This window comes from Ochotona princeps, chromosome 27 (assembly GCF_030435755.1).
Source record: "Ochotona princeps isolate mOchPri1 chromosome 27, mOchPri1.hap1, whole genome shotgun sequence".
Taxonomy (NCBI): domain Eukaryota; kingdom Metazoa; phylum Chordata; class Mammalia; order Lagomorpha; family Ochotonidae; genus Ochotona; species Ochotona princeps.
Genome location: NC_080858.1, coordinates 27,042,754 through 27,059,892, shown reverse-complemented (window position 1 = coordinate 27,059,892; position 17,139 = coordinate 27,042,754). Strand labels below are relative to the sequence as shown.

The 17,139-nt window shown below is 56.2% G+C and overlaps 1 protein-coding gene across 2 annotated transcripts in view; it reads right to left on the bottom strand.

Moving 5' to 3' along the window:
• ANO6 (anoctamin 6) overlaps positions 1-17,139 on the bottom strand; it is an 87,637-nt gene that overhangs the window by 7,526 nt on the left and 62,972 nt on the right. For both annotated transcript variants that reach the window (XM_058655752.1, XM_058655753.1), the window contains 8 exons: positions 14,642-14,747; positions 12,236-12,296; positions 11,367-11,509; positions 10,294-10,371; positions 5,679-5,904; positions 4,609-4,778; positions 4,371-4,468; positions 3,653-3,783 (listed from right to left, as the gene is read on the bottom strand). In XM_058655752.1, the coding sequence (XP_058511735.1) occupies positions 3,653-3,783; positions 4,371-4,468; positions 4,609-4,778; positions 5,679-5,904; positions 10,294-10,371; positions 11,367-11,509; positions 12,236-12,296; positions 14,642-14,747 (1,013 nt within the window). The remainder of the gene's footprint in view (positions 1-3,652; positions 3,784-4,370; positions 4,469-4,608; positions 4,779-5,678; positions 5,905-10,293; positions 10,372-11,366; positions 11,510-12,235; positions 12,297-14,641; positions 14,748-17,139) is intronic.

The following is a 17,139-nucleotide window of genomic DNA, read 5'->3' as shown; positions in this document are numbered from 1 at the left end:
CTCCTCTGTCTCTCCCCTCTTCCCGCTCTCCCTTCTCTTCTCACAGGGTGGCCTCCGCCTTGGCTCCTGAACGTGTCCTCACTCTGCTTGGAACGCTGACCTCACTCGGGGTGATAACCTGGAATAAAAAGCTGTAAAACTCTCATGACCCTGGCCCCTCCGCTTCTGATCCAGCTCCCTGCTAATGCCCAGCCCAGGAGGTACCATGCAATGGCTCAAGCCCTTGGGTCCCGCCACCATGCGTCCACCTGTGGCCCTCCCTCGTTCCCTATAAGCACTGCTCCATCAGCAGCCTCCTGCTGAGCTAACAGTAGTTTCTGGACGTGATGCCCCACTGTGCCACAGTCCTACAGCAGCAGCTGTTCCCTGGAGATGGTAATACTGGCCACGTCTGGGCTGCCCTGGGAAGGCCCAGGCCCTCGCACAGCAGTTCACAGCTGACTTTGCAGGCCTCCCAGAGACGGCCGGACGCAGCAGCCAGAGTCCTCCCCTGATGGCTAAGACCTGCAGACACCGCGCAGGGCAGCTCTGCATTGACCCCCAAGACTGACATGCCAACCAGCGAGTCAGGGTGCTGCACAGTGACCGAGTCGCTGTAGGAAGGCCCTCGGGGAGCCATGGGGCAGGTCCTTCTCGGGGTGCTCTCTGTGGAGACCAGCTCCCTTGCCACAGCCTCACGTGCTCCTCAGCCTCTCACCTTGCTGGCCCTGTGGGTTTCTCTGAGAGGAAGGCTTCTCTTACCTGAGCCAGCACCCAGGAGCAGTTAGAACCCTGGTCGTCCTCCAGGACACCAGAAAGCCCTCCTCTCAACACCTGCTGACCTCCAGGCCCCAGGGGAAATGGTCCTTAGACCCCCAAGATGACGCCCTGTCCAGCAGGAAGCTACCAGAAAGACCACCGGCGTCCCTGCCTCTCTTCCTTCCCTCCAGAAAACCCTCACCTCACCCACTGCAGTATCCCCAGCAGGCCGAGAGCCTTACCTAACGGTCCCCTGACCCTTCCCTTCCCCCCACCTCCCTCGTCTGCCTGGCCCGCCCGCACGCTCCCGCACAATCTGCTGGATGCTCCTCTGCTTTGCCAGCAGGGCAGTACCGCAGCTGGCTGAGGGCTCCGTGTCTCTGGTGTTCCCCTAATGGGAACAAGGCTGATGGGCCCTGTGGCTGGACTGCTCAGACACAAGCAGGGATGGTGCTGGGCTGGCAGGACTGGCCCGCTGTGCAGGCATTCATGGTCAGTCGAGGGCTGGAGCTGCTGCGGCTACCCTGCCAGCGACCGGTGGTGACGCTGGCGTCTGCTGTCAGCCGCCTCACTGGAAATCAACACTCAGCCTCAGAGCCAGGCGTGGCACAGCCACATGTAGGTGTGGGCAGGGTCCGCCGTGCAAGCTGGCGAGTGCTGTCCCTAGGTGGCCTGTGTGTGCCCTGATGTCAGAGCCAGGCCCAAACATGGTGCATATCAAGTTACCCAAAGCCTTGTGGGATAGTGGGAAATCCACACAAGAGTAAGAATTGCAAAGTTTAAACGGAAAACAGCCTCCCAGAGCCAGGTGGGGAGAGCACGTGAGTCAGCTGACACCACACGGGTTTCCCAGCTTGGTCACTGCAGGCTAGAGCGCACAGGACCTAGGAGCCACCACCGACCCCGCCTCGGATTCTGTCCAGCATGCTGGCTGCCTGGCCCAGGTACGCACAAGGGCTGCTGGTGTGGGAGGCAAAGCACAGAGCGGCTGTGGGGAGAGCCGAGGCCTCCACAACCGGGAAAGGCAGAAACAACAGCTGGATGGAGGCTGGGGCAGGGCCCTGGGAGCCCAGAGCAGTAGTGTGGCCGACCTGGAGGTGTGGCCCCGAGCTGGATGAAGCTGGAGGAAAGAGGAAGGTGGCAGTAGGAGGGGAGGTGGGGCTGTGGGTGTGTAGGACACTGACTAAGGTCATTCCTAGACGTGGACCTGGGAGGCAATTGCTCTGGTCCAGGCAGGAGCAGATCACAGGTAGGCCTCGCTCAGGGCAGGGCCCCGGGCACGGGCTGCACACACGGGCAGCCTCGCTCAGGGCAGGGCCCCGGGCACGGGCTGCACACACGGGCAGGCTCGCTCAGGGCAGGGCCCCGGGCACGGGCTGCACACACGGGCAGCCTCGCTCAGGGCAGGGCCCCGGGCACGGGCTGCACACACGGGCAGGCTCGCTCAGGGCAGGGCCCCGGGCACGGGCTGCACACACGGGCAGGCTCGCTCAGGGCAGGGCCCCGGGCACGGGCTGCACACACGGGCAGGCTCGCTCAGGGCAGGGCCCCGGGCACGGGCTGCACACACGGGCAGGCTCGCTCAGGGCAGGGCCCCGGGCACGGGTTGCACACACGGGCAGCCTCGCTCAGGGCAGGGCCCCGGGCACGGGCTGCACATACAGGGATGCTCACGGTGCTCGCCCAGTCGGTACTGCGTCACTCACCGAATGGGATGACAATCTTGGTCAATCTGGACACCAGTTGCTGTTCCACCTCATAGCTACTGGAATCAGGCTGCGATCCCAAGTCTTGCCAACCCCTCCCCAAAGCAGGGCTGTCTATCTTTTCTCTCATGTAGCCAATCAACTGCAGAAAAATAACTTCCCTCCACCCCCGCTGAAGTGGGGCTAAAGTACCAGCTTCCAGCCGAAGGGCGCTGGCATAAATGCCGCGGAGGGCTCCCTAAGATGCTTCAGTTATGACTCACTTCGGAACTGCGGGAATACCTTGCAGAGGAGGACACACGGCGAATCCGCCTCAGGCGTGAGGCTCTGCCCCAATCAAACCAGGTCACGAAAGGTAAGGAAGCCAAGACGAACTTCCCGCAGGTTCCAGGCTGCGGCAGAGCAGCGGGCGGAAGAGGCCGCAGCCAAGCTCTGGCTCACGGAGGGCAGCCGCTGTGTTGCGTGCCCAACGCATATTTTTAAAAGCAATTATTTCATCTATAGAATGTGAATGAGTAAACGCTGCCTCTATCTGCAGACCTCAAAGGGCAACCCTGGGGCTGCCTCTGTATACACACCAATCCTCACGCATGCATACGAGGCCCACCACCCCCACTGCGTGCCCCTCATTTCTATTCTAAGCTTAAAAATACCCTAAATCTATCATTCAATCAGTGCTGAGCTGAGAGAGCAGACACAGAGCTTGCGAACTCTTAGCCCTCCAATCAGAATCAGAATGCCATGCGTAACAAAGGGTGTGAACACACCCACTCCAGCGAGACCCACTCGCAGCTGCAGCGTGGCGGAGGAGACACTCAGGATGACACACCTTGGGGAGGACGGGGTTCCAGCTGGCTCATGCTGGAAGGAAGGGTCCCCAGTCCCTGAGGTCACTTGGGGGCAGAAACCAGCAGGCCCCAGACAGACATGACACCTGCCAGGGGGCATGTAGTCATGCCCCTGTAGGTCTCCCTCTGCAGTGACTGGTGCCCAACTGCACGGACCAGCAGCTGTGCCTGCGTGGACCGGACCGACTCTGCATGGTTGTACACCCCGAGCTGGGAACACACACTGACACGGCCACACGTGGCCAGCTCATGAGTGGTCCTACAGTCTCTGCCGCACTGGATACGCAGTTAGTTACTGTGCGCCCCCTGCTGGCCGCCCAAGCTCCGCACACTGACCTAAGAGCTACACTGACCACTTACTCATTTCAAGGTACTCATAGAAGAGCCCCAGCGTGCTCATGGCCTGCAGGTGGTAGTCCTGCTCCCAGCGCGGGGTCAGGTCGTCCGATCCCGAGACCGAGTGATACCGGCCGATCAGGTTCATGATCCACCTGCCGAGGAATCGGGTGGCAGGTCAGAACGTGCGTGTCCAGGGTGAGGCCTGAGCCCTGCACACTCGGCACCGACCACCAGGCGGCCTGCGGGCCTCGCAGCCAGACATGCTGTAAAGCAGCACTGCGGACCCTGGCCAGGGTCAACGGAGCAGCCGCTGCCACCCCCTCCACGCCACTGTCCCCTCCTCTGGTCAGTCAACTTGTTCATCTCTTCCCAGCATTCCAAAGAGTCCTTCCAGGATGCAAATAACCAGAGGTCAGACGCTGCAGTGTGCCGTACCCACGCCCCAGAGCTACGGAAAGCAGGAGGCAGAACTACCCTGTGCCCCAGACCAGGGCTGCCCCCTGAGGAACAGCTGAGCGATGCCAAGCAGGAGAGGGAGATGGTCCAGCAGAGAGCAGAGCCCAGCAGCCACGGGGAGGCCCGGGTGGGACAGGGAGGCCAGGGCAGGCCAGCGGGGGCTTCTAGGCACTCCCTCCCGCTGGCCCAGCAGTGACGGGGACAGGGAGGCCAAGGGAGGCCAGGGGAGCTTCTCAGCGCTCTGCCCGCCCCTTTCCCCCGAGCCCCGCCAGCCAGCACTCACGGGAGTAGCACTTCTTGGATGTTATTCCAGATGGCCTTCCCGCCCATGATGATCGTCAACTGAGTGGTGAGTTCCAGGAGGCAGCCGCCAGGGTCACACTGCAACGCCACAAAGGCAGCCCCGCTTATGGTTTGCAGCACGCCCGTCCACCCTGGGTTTCTGCTTGTTCTCCTGCCCAAGCCTACACAAGAAGGAAGGCACGGACCACAAAGGACAGCCCCCAGCGGCCCATCCGCACCTCCTCGTTCCTGTACTTTCCCAGCCAGTAGACAGGGTCCCCGGGATAGCCCACAAATTTGCCCTTGAAGAAGGCGATGTAGAAGCAAGAGGAGTAGTAATTCACGAACTGGAACAGGAACATCTTCATGGTGAGGCTGTTCTCATAGTCGGTCTGTGTCCTGGGCAGCTCTGTGAGATACAGGGGAGGGCAGCCTGAGCCGGGGCAGCACAGGGCTGAGCTGGGGCAGCACAGGGCTGCACTGGGGCCAGGGGAGGGCAGCGCTGAGCCGGGGCAGCACAGGGCCGCAATGGGGCCAGTGGAGGGAGGCACTGAGCCAGGGCAGGACAGGGCTGAGCTGGGGCAGGACAGGGCTGAGCCAGGGCAGCACAGGGCTGAGCCGGGGCAGGACAGGGCTGAGCTGGGGCAGGACAGGGCTGAGCCAGGGCAGGACAGGGCTGAGCCGGGGCAGGACAGGGCTGAGCTGGGGCTAGGGGAGGGCGGTGCTGAGTCCAGGGAACACTGGGGAGGATGGCACCGAGCAGGGGCAGGACAGGGCTGCTCCGGTGCCAGGGCACCCATGTTCATGGCACAGGAGAGCGTGGCGCTGCGCCTGGGCAGGACAGGGACACTAAGTGCTTAAGTGGCTGCCCAGGACACTGGCCAGGGAGAAGAAAACTTACTGAAGATGACAGAGCCAGCAAGTCTGGGAGACACATGGCCACGTCCTGCTTGCCCTGGCTGCTGGATCCGGGAGCCTGTCCCCTTACAGGCTATAGAGACAGCCACGACCTGTCCTCAGCAGCCAGATGCCCCAGCCTGTGTCCCTGAAATGTGACTCAGCACTGACCTCACAGGGAGCCGGCATGGGGCAGTGGGCGTCCCTGCTTCTTTGATGGCTATGAAGCCGCACACGATGCATTTCTCATCCAGGAACACACAGCCCCACCCAGGACCGTCCACCCTGCCCAGGACCTCACCCGAGACCATCCGCTCCTCCCCAGGGCCTCACCCCACCCAGGGCCTCACCTAGGACTGTCCACCCTGCCCAGGACCTCACCCAGACAGTCTGCCCCTCCCCAGGGCCTCACCGAAGTTGGTGATCATGATGGCCACCTTCTCATAGATGGTATTCAGGATCATAATGATGATGAAGCTGATGATGGAGGCGGTGATAGACGTGGCCGTCTGTGGGGTCAGGTACTTCTGGATGGCCTCTGTTCCATTGAGGGTCTTGGGCAGCTGGGCAGAGAAGACGATGAACACCGACAGCCTGTACACGATGATCCCGATCACCGAGGCGATGATCAGCAGGATCTGAAAGACAGGATGTGTTGGGCTGCCAGGCTGAGCACCCGCTCCCTCTGGGTTTAATGTTAATCCTAGGGAGAATCAAGATGGCAGAATAGGGTGAGGACACGTTTAAACAGATGGAGAAACATCAGCCGGTGTGAAGCAGAGAGGGCACATTCCAGGAAATAGGAGAGGACAGAACAACAGCAGAGGGGTGCCTGGAGACCGACAGACACGGGAAAGCAGCGGATACAATGGTGTGGTGCTGCAGTGACTGATAGCCCTGCAGCATTCAGCAGTCAGCGATCTGAACTCCACCAGAAGCCAGAACTCCACCAGCAACAAGGGAATGGACGTTCACCTGGAGCTCAGGAGGTGAACCCAGAGAACTGCCCGTCCTTCTGGTCTGTTTGATTTGACCAGGAGCAGAGACAGAGCGGCAGATCCCTGATGCATGGTGTGGGAATAGGGTGAATTTCACAGCCCAGATCCCCCAGGAGAGCCAAATCAGGTGTCATTTTCTGTAGGGAGGCAAAGGCTATGGGACAGAATGGTGCATGCACTAAGCTTGGAAGGAACTCATTTCTGGCTCAATGAATTGCAATGACGTGGCATCCTACAGGTTCTACCCAAGATAGGACTGGGTAGCCCTCAAACCTAACAGTCAGCAGACCAAGAACTCTAGTAGTGGCACATCAGGCACCATTTCGTACAGTGTGGCAAAGAATTTAAGACTGCAGGGACAACAGTGAGCTGTGCATGCGCTGAGCTGGGAATGAATTCACTGAGCTCAGTGCATTACACTGGTCCCACAGGAAAATAATATGACGTTGGCATCATACTGGTCAAAATAGGTCCATGTGGCCCTCAGACCTAACAGCCAACAGGTTCCTGCAAGATCATTACCACCAACAACCTAGCTATATAGGACACCTGGTGTCTCCCCAATCCTGGGACCTCCTCCCACCAGAAATGGGAGAAAAATTGTACAATCAATGGTGCAGCCTCATATTAATACCTCAGGAATGTGAGTGGTGAGCCAGGAGTTGGGGCTACAGAGACCATGATGGAAATCTAACGTAAGAGCCCAGACCTGGAACTTGCTAGAGGGAGTGGCACAAGTGACTGTGTACCAAGCGCAATAAGTAAAATCGAACTGTAGACCTGTGGGTGACAGAGCTTAGAAACCCGCCCCAAGGAGAAGAATCTGATAACCAGAAGTACAGTGACCAAGAGCAAAAGAAGAGACAGAGAAACAATGAGCATTACTGAAGACTCCCCTGCAAACGAGAAAAACCCCTTGCCAACCTCAGCGTTAACCGAGGAATACATTGAGAAAATGGAGGATACAGAATTCAAAACACTTGTTATAAACACTTGTTTGTAACAACGAGAAGCATGTAATATAGGAATTCAAGGAATGTCACACAGAAAATGAATCAAATGAAAGCTGACATATCAGAAATGAAGAATACAGTGGAACAAATTAAAAGTACAGTAGAGAATCTCCAAAATGGAATGGAGGAGGCAGAAGAAAGAATCTCAGAATTGGAAGGTATTTCCTGTCACCAGGGGGAAGCAAACAAAAAGCTGGAAAGCAGAGCTGGGTCAGGCTAAAAAAAGTATCCAAGAATTTATTAAAAGGCCAAATTTAAGAGTTATGCAGAAGGTGCAGAAAGATAAGCTGGAATTAAAAATGTATTCAATTGGGCCCGGTGGCGTGGCCTAGCAGCTAAAGTCCTCGCCTTGAACGCCCCGGGATCCCATATGGGCACCGGTTCTAATTCCGGCAGCTCCACTTCCCATCCAGCTCCCTGCTTGTGGCCTGGGAAAGCAGTAGAGGACGGCCCAATGCATTGGGACACTGCACCCGCGTGGGAGACCTGGAAGAGGTTCCAGGTTCCCGGCTTTGGATCGGCGCAGCACCGGCCGTTGCGGTTCACTTGGGGTGTGAATCATCGGACGGAGGATCTTCCTCTCTGTCTCTCCTCCTCTCTGTATATCTGGCTTTCCAATAAAAATGAATAAATCTTTAAAAAAAAATAAAAAATGTATTCAATGAAATAATAAGGGAAAATTTCCCTAATCTAGAAAAATATCCAGGAGGGGCATAGAACTCCCAACAGGGTTGATCAAAAGCGTTCCTCACCACGACACATGATAATCCAGCTCTCTTCAACTGAACAAAAGGAAAAGATCCTTAAATGTGCACGTGAAAAAATCCACTGACATATAAAGGAATGCCAATTAAACTCACAGGAGATCTCTCACAGGAAACTCTATAGGCAGGAAGAGATGGAGTGACATATTCCAGATCCTAAAAGCAAAATATTGTCGGCCCAGGATAACGCACCCAGCAAAACTTTCCTTTGTCTTTGAAAATGAAATAAAATTCTTCCACAGTAAAGAAAGTTAAAAGAATTTGCCTCTTCCAAACCTGCCCTACAAATGAAACTTTAAAATGTTCTCTTGACAAAGAAGAAAAATAGTGCCCACCAAAACCAAAGGCAAATGCGTACAACATCCCAGTAAAATAACAATAAGACTAAATCAATGAACAACTCATTGCTAAAACGACAGGACTAAATTACCACCCATTCATATTAACCCTGAATGTAAATGGCTTAAAGTCATCAATGAAATGTCATTGATTAGTAGACATGATAAAAACACATAACCTATCTACTTGTTACCTACAAGAGACATATCTCTCCAACAAAGATCAGCAGAAATTATAGCTCATGGATTTTGATTTTTGTTTTTAGTGTCATCTCTTCAAAACACTTTCTCATTAAATTCTTTAGATCATACAGTAGCATCATTTTCTTCAAGAAGGTTCTTGATATTGCTTTTCATTTCTTCAGTGACATATTAGTTATTCAGTAATTTATTTCTTTAATCTCTTTTTATTTCTTGTTGGTGATTTTGTTTTTTGGCTTTTCATTTAAGGGGATGTATAGCAACTGCATAATGGAGTCTATCATAATCATAGCCAGATGTGAAGATACAATGCAGTATACACCTCTACTTCCAGATCAAAGACAGACTCCCAATGAAACTGCTAACTATATCTTGACAACAGGATGCTGGACTCTCTGCCTTCGTCCATTCCCACACTGATAGACATATGACTGTGTATGAAGAACTATGCTATAGTCATACTACAGGGGAACTCAGTGTGGGAGAAAGAGGACTTGGGGAGGGTAAGGGAAATCCCAGGCCTATGGAACTGTATCGTAAAATAATAATAATAATAATCAAAAGAAGTAAAATTTTTAAAAAAGATTAAAAAAATGTTAACCCTAAGACTAGCATGATGGTGTTGCGGGCTAATTCTCCCTCTGTGCTGCCAACATCCCACACAGGCGCTGCCTCATGTCCTGGCTGCTCTACTTCCCAGCTAGCTCTCTGCTTGTGGCCTGGGAAAGTCCAGAGCATGGCCCAAGAATTCAGGCACCAGAATCTGTGTGGGAGACCAGGAGAGGTTCCTGGCTCCTGGCTTTGGAGCAGCCTAGCTCCAACCATCTGTAAAGTAAACCAGCAAAGGGAAGACCTCGCTGTCTTCCCCCACTCCCAGGAACTCTGATTTTCAACAAGTAAAATTGTTTTTTTAGAGGATGTTTCCTTTGGTGTTTTAACTTTAGCTTTTAAGTTTGTTGATCTTGAAATCTCATCCTCTGCAACTTCTACTGCTGTTAAGTTAGAAACTCCTTTTGCCTGCTGGGACTGGTGTACCAATCAGTGCTTACTTGTATCTTTTCATGTTTTATTTAAAAAACTGTTCCTGGACTTGATTAGTGCACACACCTCCAAGGATGGCTCTAACCTGTATTTTCTCCCCGGACAGCTGACAAGTATGCCAGCTCCATGTAGGGGACCGTCTCTACGTGTCTGTGGCGTTGGCAATTCTCAGCCACCAAGCATCACCACCGTGGGCCCACGTCTGGACTGCAGTGCCGGGCTCCAACCTGCCTCTGCTTCAGCAAACAAAACTCTCAGCTTTTACATCACTAGAGACAGCGAGAAGAGTGCTCTCCCACCTCTGGCTCGGTCTCCCAGTGCCACCATCAAATCTCAAAGCAGAGCTTTGATTAGAAATTCCACCTAGCCCCAGGATCCTGTGCCGACCCGATTTCCCTGGCTTCCTCGAGTTCCTGCGACACCCGTGGGTTATGGGCACATGGGATGTTTTGTTTGGGGTGCTGCTGCTGGGAACGCCCTACCCCATTTGGTCTCCCCAGAACTAGGGAATCTAGCACCCCTGGTCTGAGCAGCACGGACGTCCTGGCCCCTCCACAGCTGCCCTCTGCCACAGCCACACAGCTCTATAGGACCACTGGCTCCTCTCCCAGCTTCCTCCATGTGAACGCGTATGTGAGCAATCCGCCCCGGGAGCACTCTGCACAGACTTACCCAGAAAAAGACGGCGCTGGCGCAGAGCGTGATGCGGATGCACTTCCCCCAGGCGGTGAACGGGATGCGCTCTTCCTCCTGAGTGAAGAAGGAATGGTTCTCCTGCGCCCCCTGGAGGCACCTGCAAGCGTGGCCTCCTGACACCAACACCACCCCGCAGGGGCATGGACCCTGGAGCAGCGTGCAGAGTGCAAGCTGGGAAGCAAGCCGTGTGTCTGCCATGACCGGCTTGAGACAGCTGTGCTGAGCTCCTCTGGGCTGTGGGAATGACCACACACCTGCACGCACTGGGCATCTGTGCCCCCAGTTCTAACGACTGTGTCCAGGCCATGGGTGGTTATGCCACCATCACAGAGCCCCTACATGGCTCAGCTGCTGCCCGCCTGGCCAGTGCACATGGCCACTGGGCTCCACACAGCTATGATTTCTGTGGCTGGGTCAACAGCACTTCCTTCCTGGGCGCACACCTTGACCTTGGTCTCAGGGAAGAGTGGGATGTTCGTTATGGCAGATGATGCCAACTGCTTCTGCTCACTGGCATTTTTTCCGTTTACAAGCCAAGGTGCTCCCATGCTCCCTGCAGCTCACCTAGGGGCTGCACCCTGGACGGCTTGGTCCCCATGCAGGAAGCCTGCATCTGGGGACACCTTCAGAGGCACTTCTGTGGCCGGAGCAGCCTGCATGCGGATCCCTCTGCCCCGGCTGTACATATCCCGCGAGTGCAGGCAACTTCCAAGGACGTACAGTTTTCACTGTTAGTCTGGAAAAGGGCTGCGTCTCTACTACATGCGCAACATGAACAGGACACCCAGTGAGCTGCTGAGAGCCCCGGGGGATGCCACGGGGAGCCTGGTGGACCAGCCCCCGGCAAGGACACACCTGCGTGACCCCTGATAACCAGTGGGTGCACTGTGCTTTGTACTCGGGGCCTGGCTGCTCCACGGGGAGCCTGGCAGCCCCCAGCAAGGGCGCACCTGCTGATTCCTGATCACCAGTGGGTGCACTGTGCTTTGTGCTCGGGCCCTGGCTGCTCCACGGGGAGCCTGGTGGACCAGCCCCCAGCAGGGGCGCACCTGCGTGATCTCGTTAATCACCACGTGGGTGCACTGTGCTTCATACTCGGGCCGCGGCTGCTCCTCCTGCTGCAGCTCCACCGTGTCCCACTCGTACTCCAGTTCTGCCTGGCGCCGCTTCCAGAACTCCAGGAACAGGGTGACTAGGAGAGACGGACAACAGAGGGTCAGCGGGTCTGCAGGGACACCAAGGTTCCTGGTGCTCTGGGCATGCTCACTGAGCTCCAGTGTGACGTCAAGGTTTATGAGGGAGGCCAGAATTCCTTGAGTGAAGATGTTGATGTCTATCGACTCCCCACTGCTGGTGGTTAGGGGCACAGGCCCACAGTGAGGAGGCAGTCTGGGCAGGCCAGCATGTGTCCCCCGAGGGCCCCTCACACAGTACTCCGCGTACTCCCACTACAGTCCCACCTGTCGTCCTGTCTGCTTTGCCCCACACCTGCTGTCCCCCACTGCCTTCCTAAGGGCCTGCGGTCACTCCAGCTCTCCCCGGGAACATACTCTGCCCTCGCTTCTCAACCTTGCGAGAGCATGGACAACATTAAGAGAGCCGTTTCAGGTTCATAGCTGCAGGTACAGGTGAAGTGGCCGTTGACAGCCCAGCCTCGAGGGAAAACCTGAGAGCTTGGCTGCTGCCCCCAGACCCTCCTGGAGAGATTCCAGGGTCACCCTGTCCAGCTGTGTGCTGTGCAGGAGGACAAAGACGACGGTCCCAGGGATGCAGCCCTCACGGAGGCCAGCGCAGCCCAGGGACGCAGCCCTCGTGGCGGCCAGCGCAGCCCAGGGACTCAGCCCTCGTGGCAGGCAGCGCAGCCCAGGGACGCAGCCCTGAAGATGCAGCCGTGTCCCCACTGGTGACAGTAACTTACCCCACACTCCCATGAACACTGCGAAGATCAGGGTCCCGAAACTGTCAAAGATACAGAGTTTCTGGAAGACAGGAGAGTGACATGATGAGTCCATATCCGTCCCCCGAGGCCTCGGACGCGTGCAAGGCGTGCCCTGTGCTGCCATCTGTGCTTCTTCCCAACCAGCTCTACCTCCACCCCAGCCGCCCTTCTTCATAGCAAGCTGACCTGACTGACTAAAAAAAAATTATTTATTTAAAAGGCAGTTACAGAGACCAAAGGAGAAGCAAGACAGATCTTCCCTTTCTGGTTCACTCCCCAAATGGCCCCAAGGCCAGAGCTTGTCCAGTCCAGAGCCAAGAGTTTCTTTCCAGTCTCCGACGTGGGTGCAGGGCAGCTCAGCTCATCCTCCACTGCTCTCCCACATGCATTAGCAGGGAGCTGGATCGGAAGTGGAGCAGCCGGGACTTGAACCGGTGCCCATACAGGATGCCCTGCTGGTCCGCAATGCCAGCCCAAGCCTTCCCCGAAGAGCCACTGTAGTTCCCAGCAGCATCTCTTCCCAGGGGGCGGCTGGAGTGACGGCACTTGCTGTCCTGTGTTCTTTCCATCTCGCATATTTGCAGCGGATTCCCCTTCCCGTCCAAGGCAGGCCCTCCACTGAGGACCTCACCCAAGAACGCCGTCCCTGAGACCTGCTGTCAAGTCCATGACGACTCCTCCTGGGTGACAGGCAGGTGTCCGCCACAGCCAGGATGTGTAGGCCAAGGCAGTCCTTGGAGACTTCCTGGGAGACCCTGCCATGATGCCCTAGGGCTTTGTGTGTGAGCACTGCTCCGTCTCCTGCACCTTCCACGACCGTGGCCCCAGACAAAGCGGCCAGCGTGCGAGGCATAGGGCGTGGGGAAGACAGGCCAGTGGCTAGGAAAGGCAGCCGCTACTCCCCAGGGTGGGAGAACCCACAGACCCCGTGTCTCTCTGATCTCCGCTTTGGCTTCCATGGAACCATCCTCCCAGGCCGTCTGCTCATGCGACACTTGTCTTTCATTGGCAACTACACAGAAGGTCCCACTAAACACGGCCCCCAGGTGACAAGGCCACTAGCTACAAGATTTGGCCAAGGTCACTCCCATCTTGGACGTCGTGCCAGTCTCCCTCCTGATGCCACTCTGCCAGTCCCGACATTTTTGCCCATGTGCACTGAAGCAGCTACCTGGCCTGTGTGTCCTCAGCTCTATTTCTCTGGGGAAAGGCAGCAGGGACACAGCAGGGCACCAGAGGAAAAACAGGGGCAGGGAGAAAGGGCATCTCCCCAGCAGGCCAGGCTCAGGCAGGGACGTGCTGGCCCTCCCAGGAGAGAACACAGTTTGGGGATGAGGGTGAGGGGTGCTGGTGCTTTTGCCAATGTGTGGAAATTAAGACTCAAGAAAAAGAGGACGCTGGGGAAGAGAGTAAGAGGCCACTCTGAAAGCAGCCCAGCTCAGGTGCCAGGCAGGGTCCATGGAGCGCGAGAGGCTGCGTCAGGACACAGGGCCGGACGGAGACATAGCTCCATGTGCAGGTGCGGGACCCGATCAGAACACCGCAGTCTAGGGGGTGTGGCCTCCAAAGAGGCCATGGAAAACAGCTACTGAAAATGATGAAGCCACGCTTGGGTTTCAAATGTAGTTGGTCTCCACTCATGCACAACTGCCTTCCAAACGTGGTACACACCCACATGCAGCTGCCTTCCAAACGTGGTACATGCCCACGTACAGTTGCCTCACAAACATGGTACACACCCACGTACAGCTGCCTCACAAACATGGTACACACCCACGTACAGCTGCCTCACAAACGTGGTACACACCCACGTACTGCTGCCTCACAAACGTGGTACACACCCACATACAGCTGCCTCACAAACGTGGTACATGCCCACATGCAGCTGCCTTCCAAACGTGGTACATACCCACGTACAGCTGCCTCACAAACGTGGTACACACCCACGTACCGCTGCCTTCCAATTCCCTTTCCAGGTACAATCTGAAGGACCCTTATCTACAGAACACCTGCCCAGTACACATCGACAAATAGGATGTCTGAAAAACCCAGCACAGGCTTGGCACACCCTGGAGGGGAATGGGGCAGGGCTCGGCTGCCTCCCCGTCTGTGAGCCTCCTACAGGTGTCCCTGGATGAGCTGTGTTGCAGCTCCTGCCTGGCCATCGCCGCCTCCTCACCAAGACCCCCCGAGACTAAGAGCCCCACTTCACCGTTCATGACAAGCACGACGGGCACGGCCTGCTCCATTCCCCCACATCTGAATGTTGAAAAATTCTCTCTGAATGACCCCAAGGGAAAGGAGAGACCGCTCGTCTGTTACAGATGTAAATGATGATGGGGGTGGGGAATAGTGCAGAGTGATGTCTGGAGCCACAACACTCACCTTGGAGGACTCACAGGTGATGTTGAGCTTCCAGAAGGGACAGAGTCTGTCACACTGTGGACACATGATGATCTGGCCTCCGATGTCGGGGTTACACACTTCTTTGCTGAAGAACACAGGGAATGTATAAGATCTGTGAACATGACCTGCTTCCAGCAGCACCGTACCGCACAGGAGCCACTTGTGGTGAGAGAACCAACTGAGTCTCACATGAAACCAGGCCTCGAGGTGGCCTGGTCAGCACGCTGCGAAGAACCTGAACACCCCTCCCCACTGCTGGCAGTGGCCAGTGCCCCACAGCACAGTGCGTGCGGAAACAACCCCCAGAAAGTCTGTGAGTCACTCCAAGGGACCTGAGGTACATGGCGAGAATTAGGAGGCTCACACAACAAAATATGCACACGGACACAGCTGGGACTCTGTCGCTATGCCTTCAGCAATCAGAACCATTCTTTAAAAATGTATTCTCAATAGCTTAAAACGTAAGATTTCTAGGGCTACGTCTAACTCCAGATGGGTAAGGTGGTTCAGACACAGAACCACAGCCAGCACTGGAAGAACGGATATAAAGATGTAAGTTTTCTCCCTTGTGGGCTGTAGACTGCAGAGACAACTGAAGGCTTGGAACGGCCCCAACGCCCCGAGGAGGAACGTGGCACGGCCTTGAGCAGAATGACCAAGGGACTGAAGCAGAGCTCAGTGGCAGCGCTCTGGCCACAAGGCTGACCAGTACTGGCCCAGTACGAGAGAAATGAGAGGTCCTGGAGTTTCAATGCTCAGTGCTGGCACAGCAGGAGAGCCGCAGGGAGACGGATCTGAGCCCCGGCCATCTCCCAGGCTCTCTGCTTCCGGGGGAAAGCGAGGACGCCAGCAGCCTAACCCGGAGGGAGAGAACCACCCCAGGGTCTTCAGATCATCTTAGGGTGAATAGATCCCATCAGCAAGGAACCCAGAGGCACAGACCACTAGGGACCCAGAGACGCCGTGTGGCCTCCCTTGAGGACATCACCAAAGGACAACGTCCCAAAGGGAAAGAGCAGCAGGAGTGGTCAGAGGTGCAACTCAGACAGAACGGCCTGCCTGCCCGCCTTTGAACAAAACCCTACATATTAACACCCAGGCCAGCACATGCCAGCAGAAACCAGGGGGCAGGGCAAGGCTTCCTGCACACTTGAGCCAAGACCAGTCTCCCCGCTTCCCAGCCACCTCTCCACAGAAGCAACATCACAACTGGTCACATCTGTGCCAAGCTCTCGTCCTGTCCCTGTGCCTGTGATCCGAGCAGGGCGAAGCATATGGCTCAATCTTTGCAAGAACAGTGACAGTTATGACATTTTAACTTGCCCCCATTTGCACAGCCAGTCCCCAGCTTCATGGCAGCCCCAGGAGCCAACCTCCTCGCAGCCACGCAGCCACGCCGCCACTGCAGAGCCGTCACTAGTGACTGTGCTAGCTCCCTGGCAACGTTCCAGGCAGGATTCACTGTTTTGTTGAGCGCATGCTCAGTTCCCAAGCTGTCCACTGAGAGCTACTGGAGGAGTCACTGGCCTTGCAGCTGCTCGAGCAGGGCCATCAGACTTAAAAGGAGAATCAGGGCAGGTGCTGTCTGCAGGCGTCTCTGTAAGGCTCCAATACAGTCCCAGACTGCAAGGGCCAAGCGCATGTGTGAGCAGTGCACAGCTGGGACACTGCATGGCCGGGACAGTGCTCATGGCTGGGACGGTGCTCATGGCCGGGACAGTGCTCATGGCCGGGACAGCGCACAGCTGGGACAGTGCTCATGGCCGGGACACTGCATGGCTGGGACAGTGCTCATGGCCGGGACAGTGCTCATGCCCGGGACAGTGCTCATGGCCGGGACAGCGCACAGCTGGGACAGTGCTCATGGCCGGGACAGTGCTCATGGCCAGGACGGTACTCATGGCCGGAACAGTGCTCACGGCCGGGACAGCGCTCATGGCTGGGACAGTGCTCACGGCCGGGACAGTGCTCATGGCTGGGACACTGCATGGCCGGGACAGTGCTCATGGCCGGGACAGTGAACGTGGCCGGCTGTTCCTCCCTTCTTCCCCTGCAGACAGCACAGGAAGGGGAAGAAGGGCCAGGGTGAAGACTGGAGTGCCAATCACTTTCGCATGGCACTCAGCACAGGCAGACAACAGAAAATTATTGGTCCTGGTAATCCATGAAGTCCCTCGCTAACCTAGTCATTGGCTAATAGCCAAACTGATGGAGACCAAAGACAAAGAAGTTAGCTCACCCACCTAAAATCACCAAACAGAACAGCTCCTACGAGGGGTCTGTAGAACCCACCCCAGGACCTCCCATACACAGCAATGAAGAGACTTCAGATAAGAAACGCACCAAGATGTGAATGTGGACAACGTCTCGCTTAGGTATCAGCAGAGGAAGAGCTCCTGAAAAGCACCCAGTTGGCCATGCCTGCGGAGTGCAGACACAGCAGAGGGACAGCACAAGGAAGAACTCAGCCAGCGCAG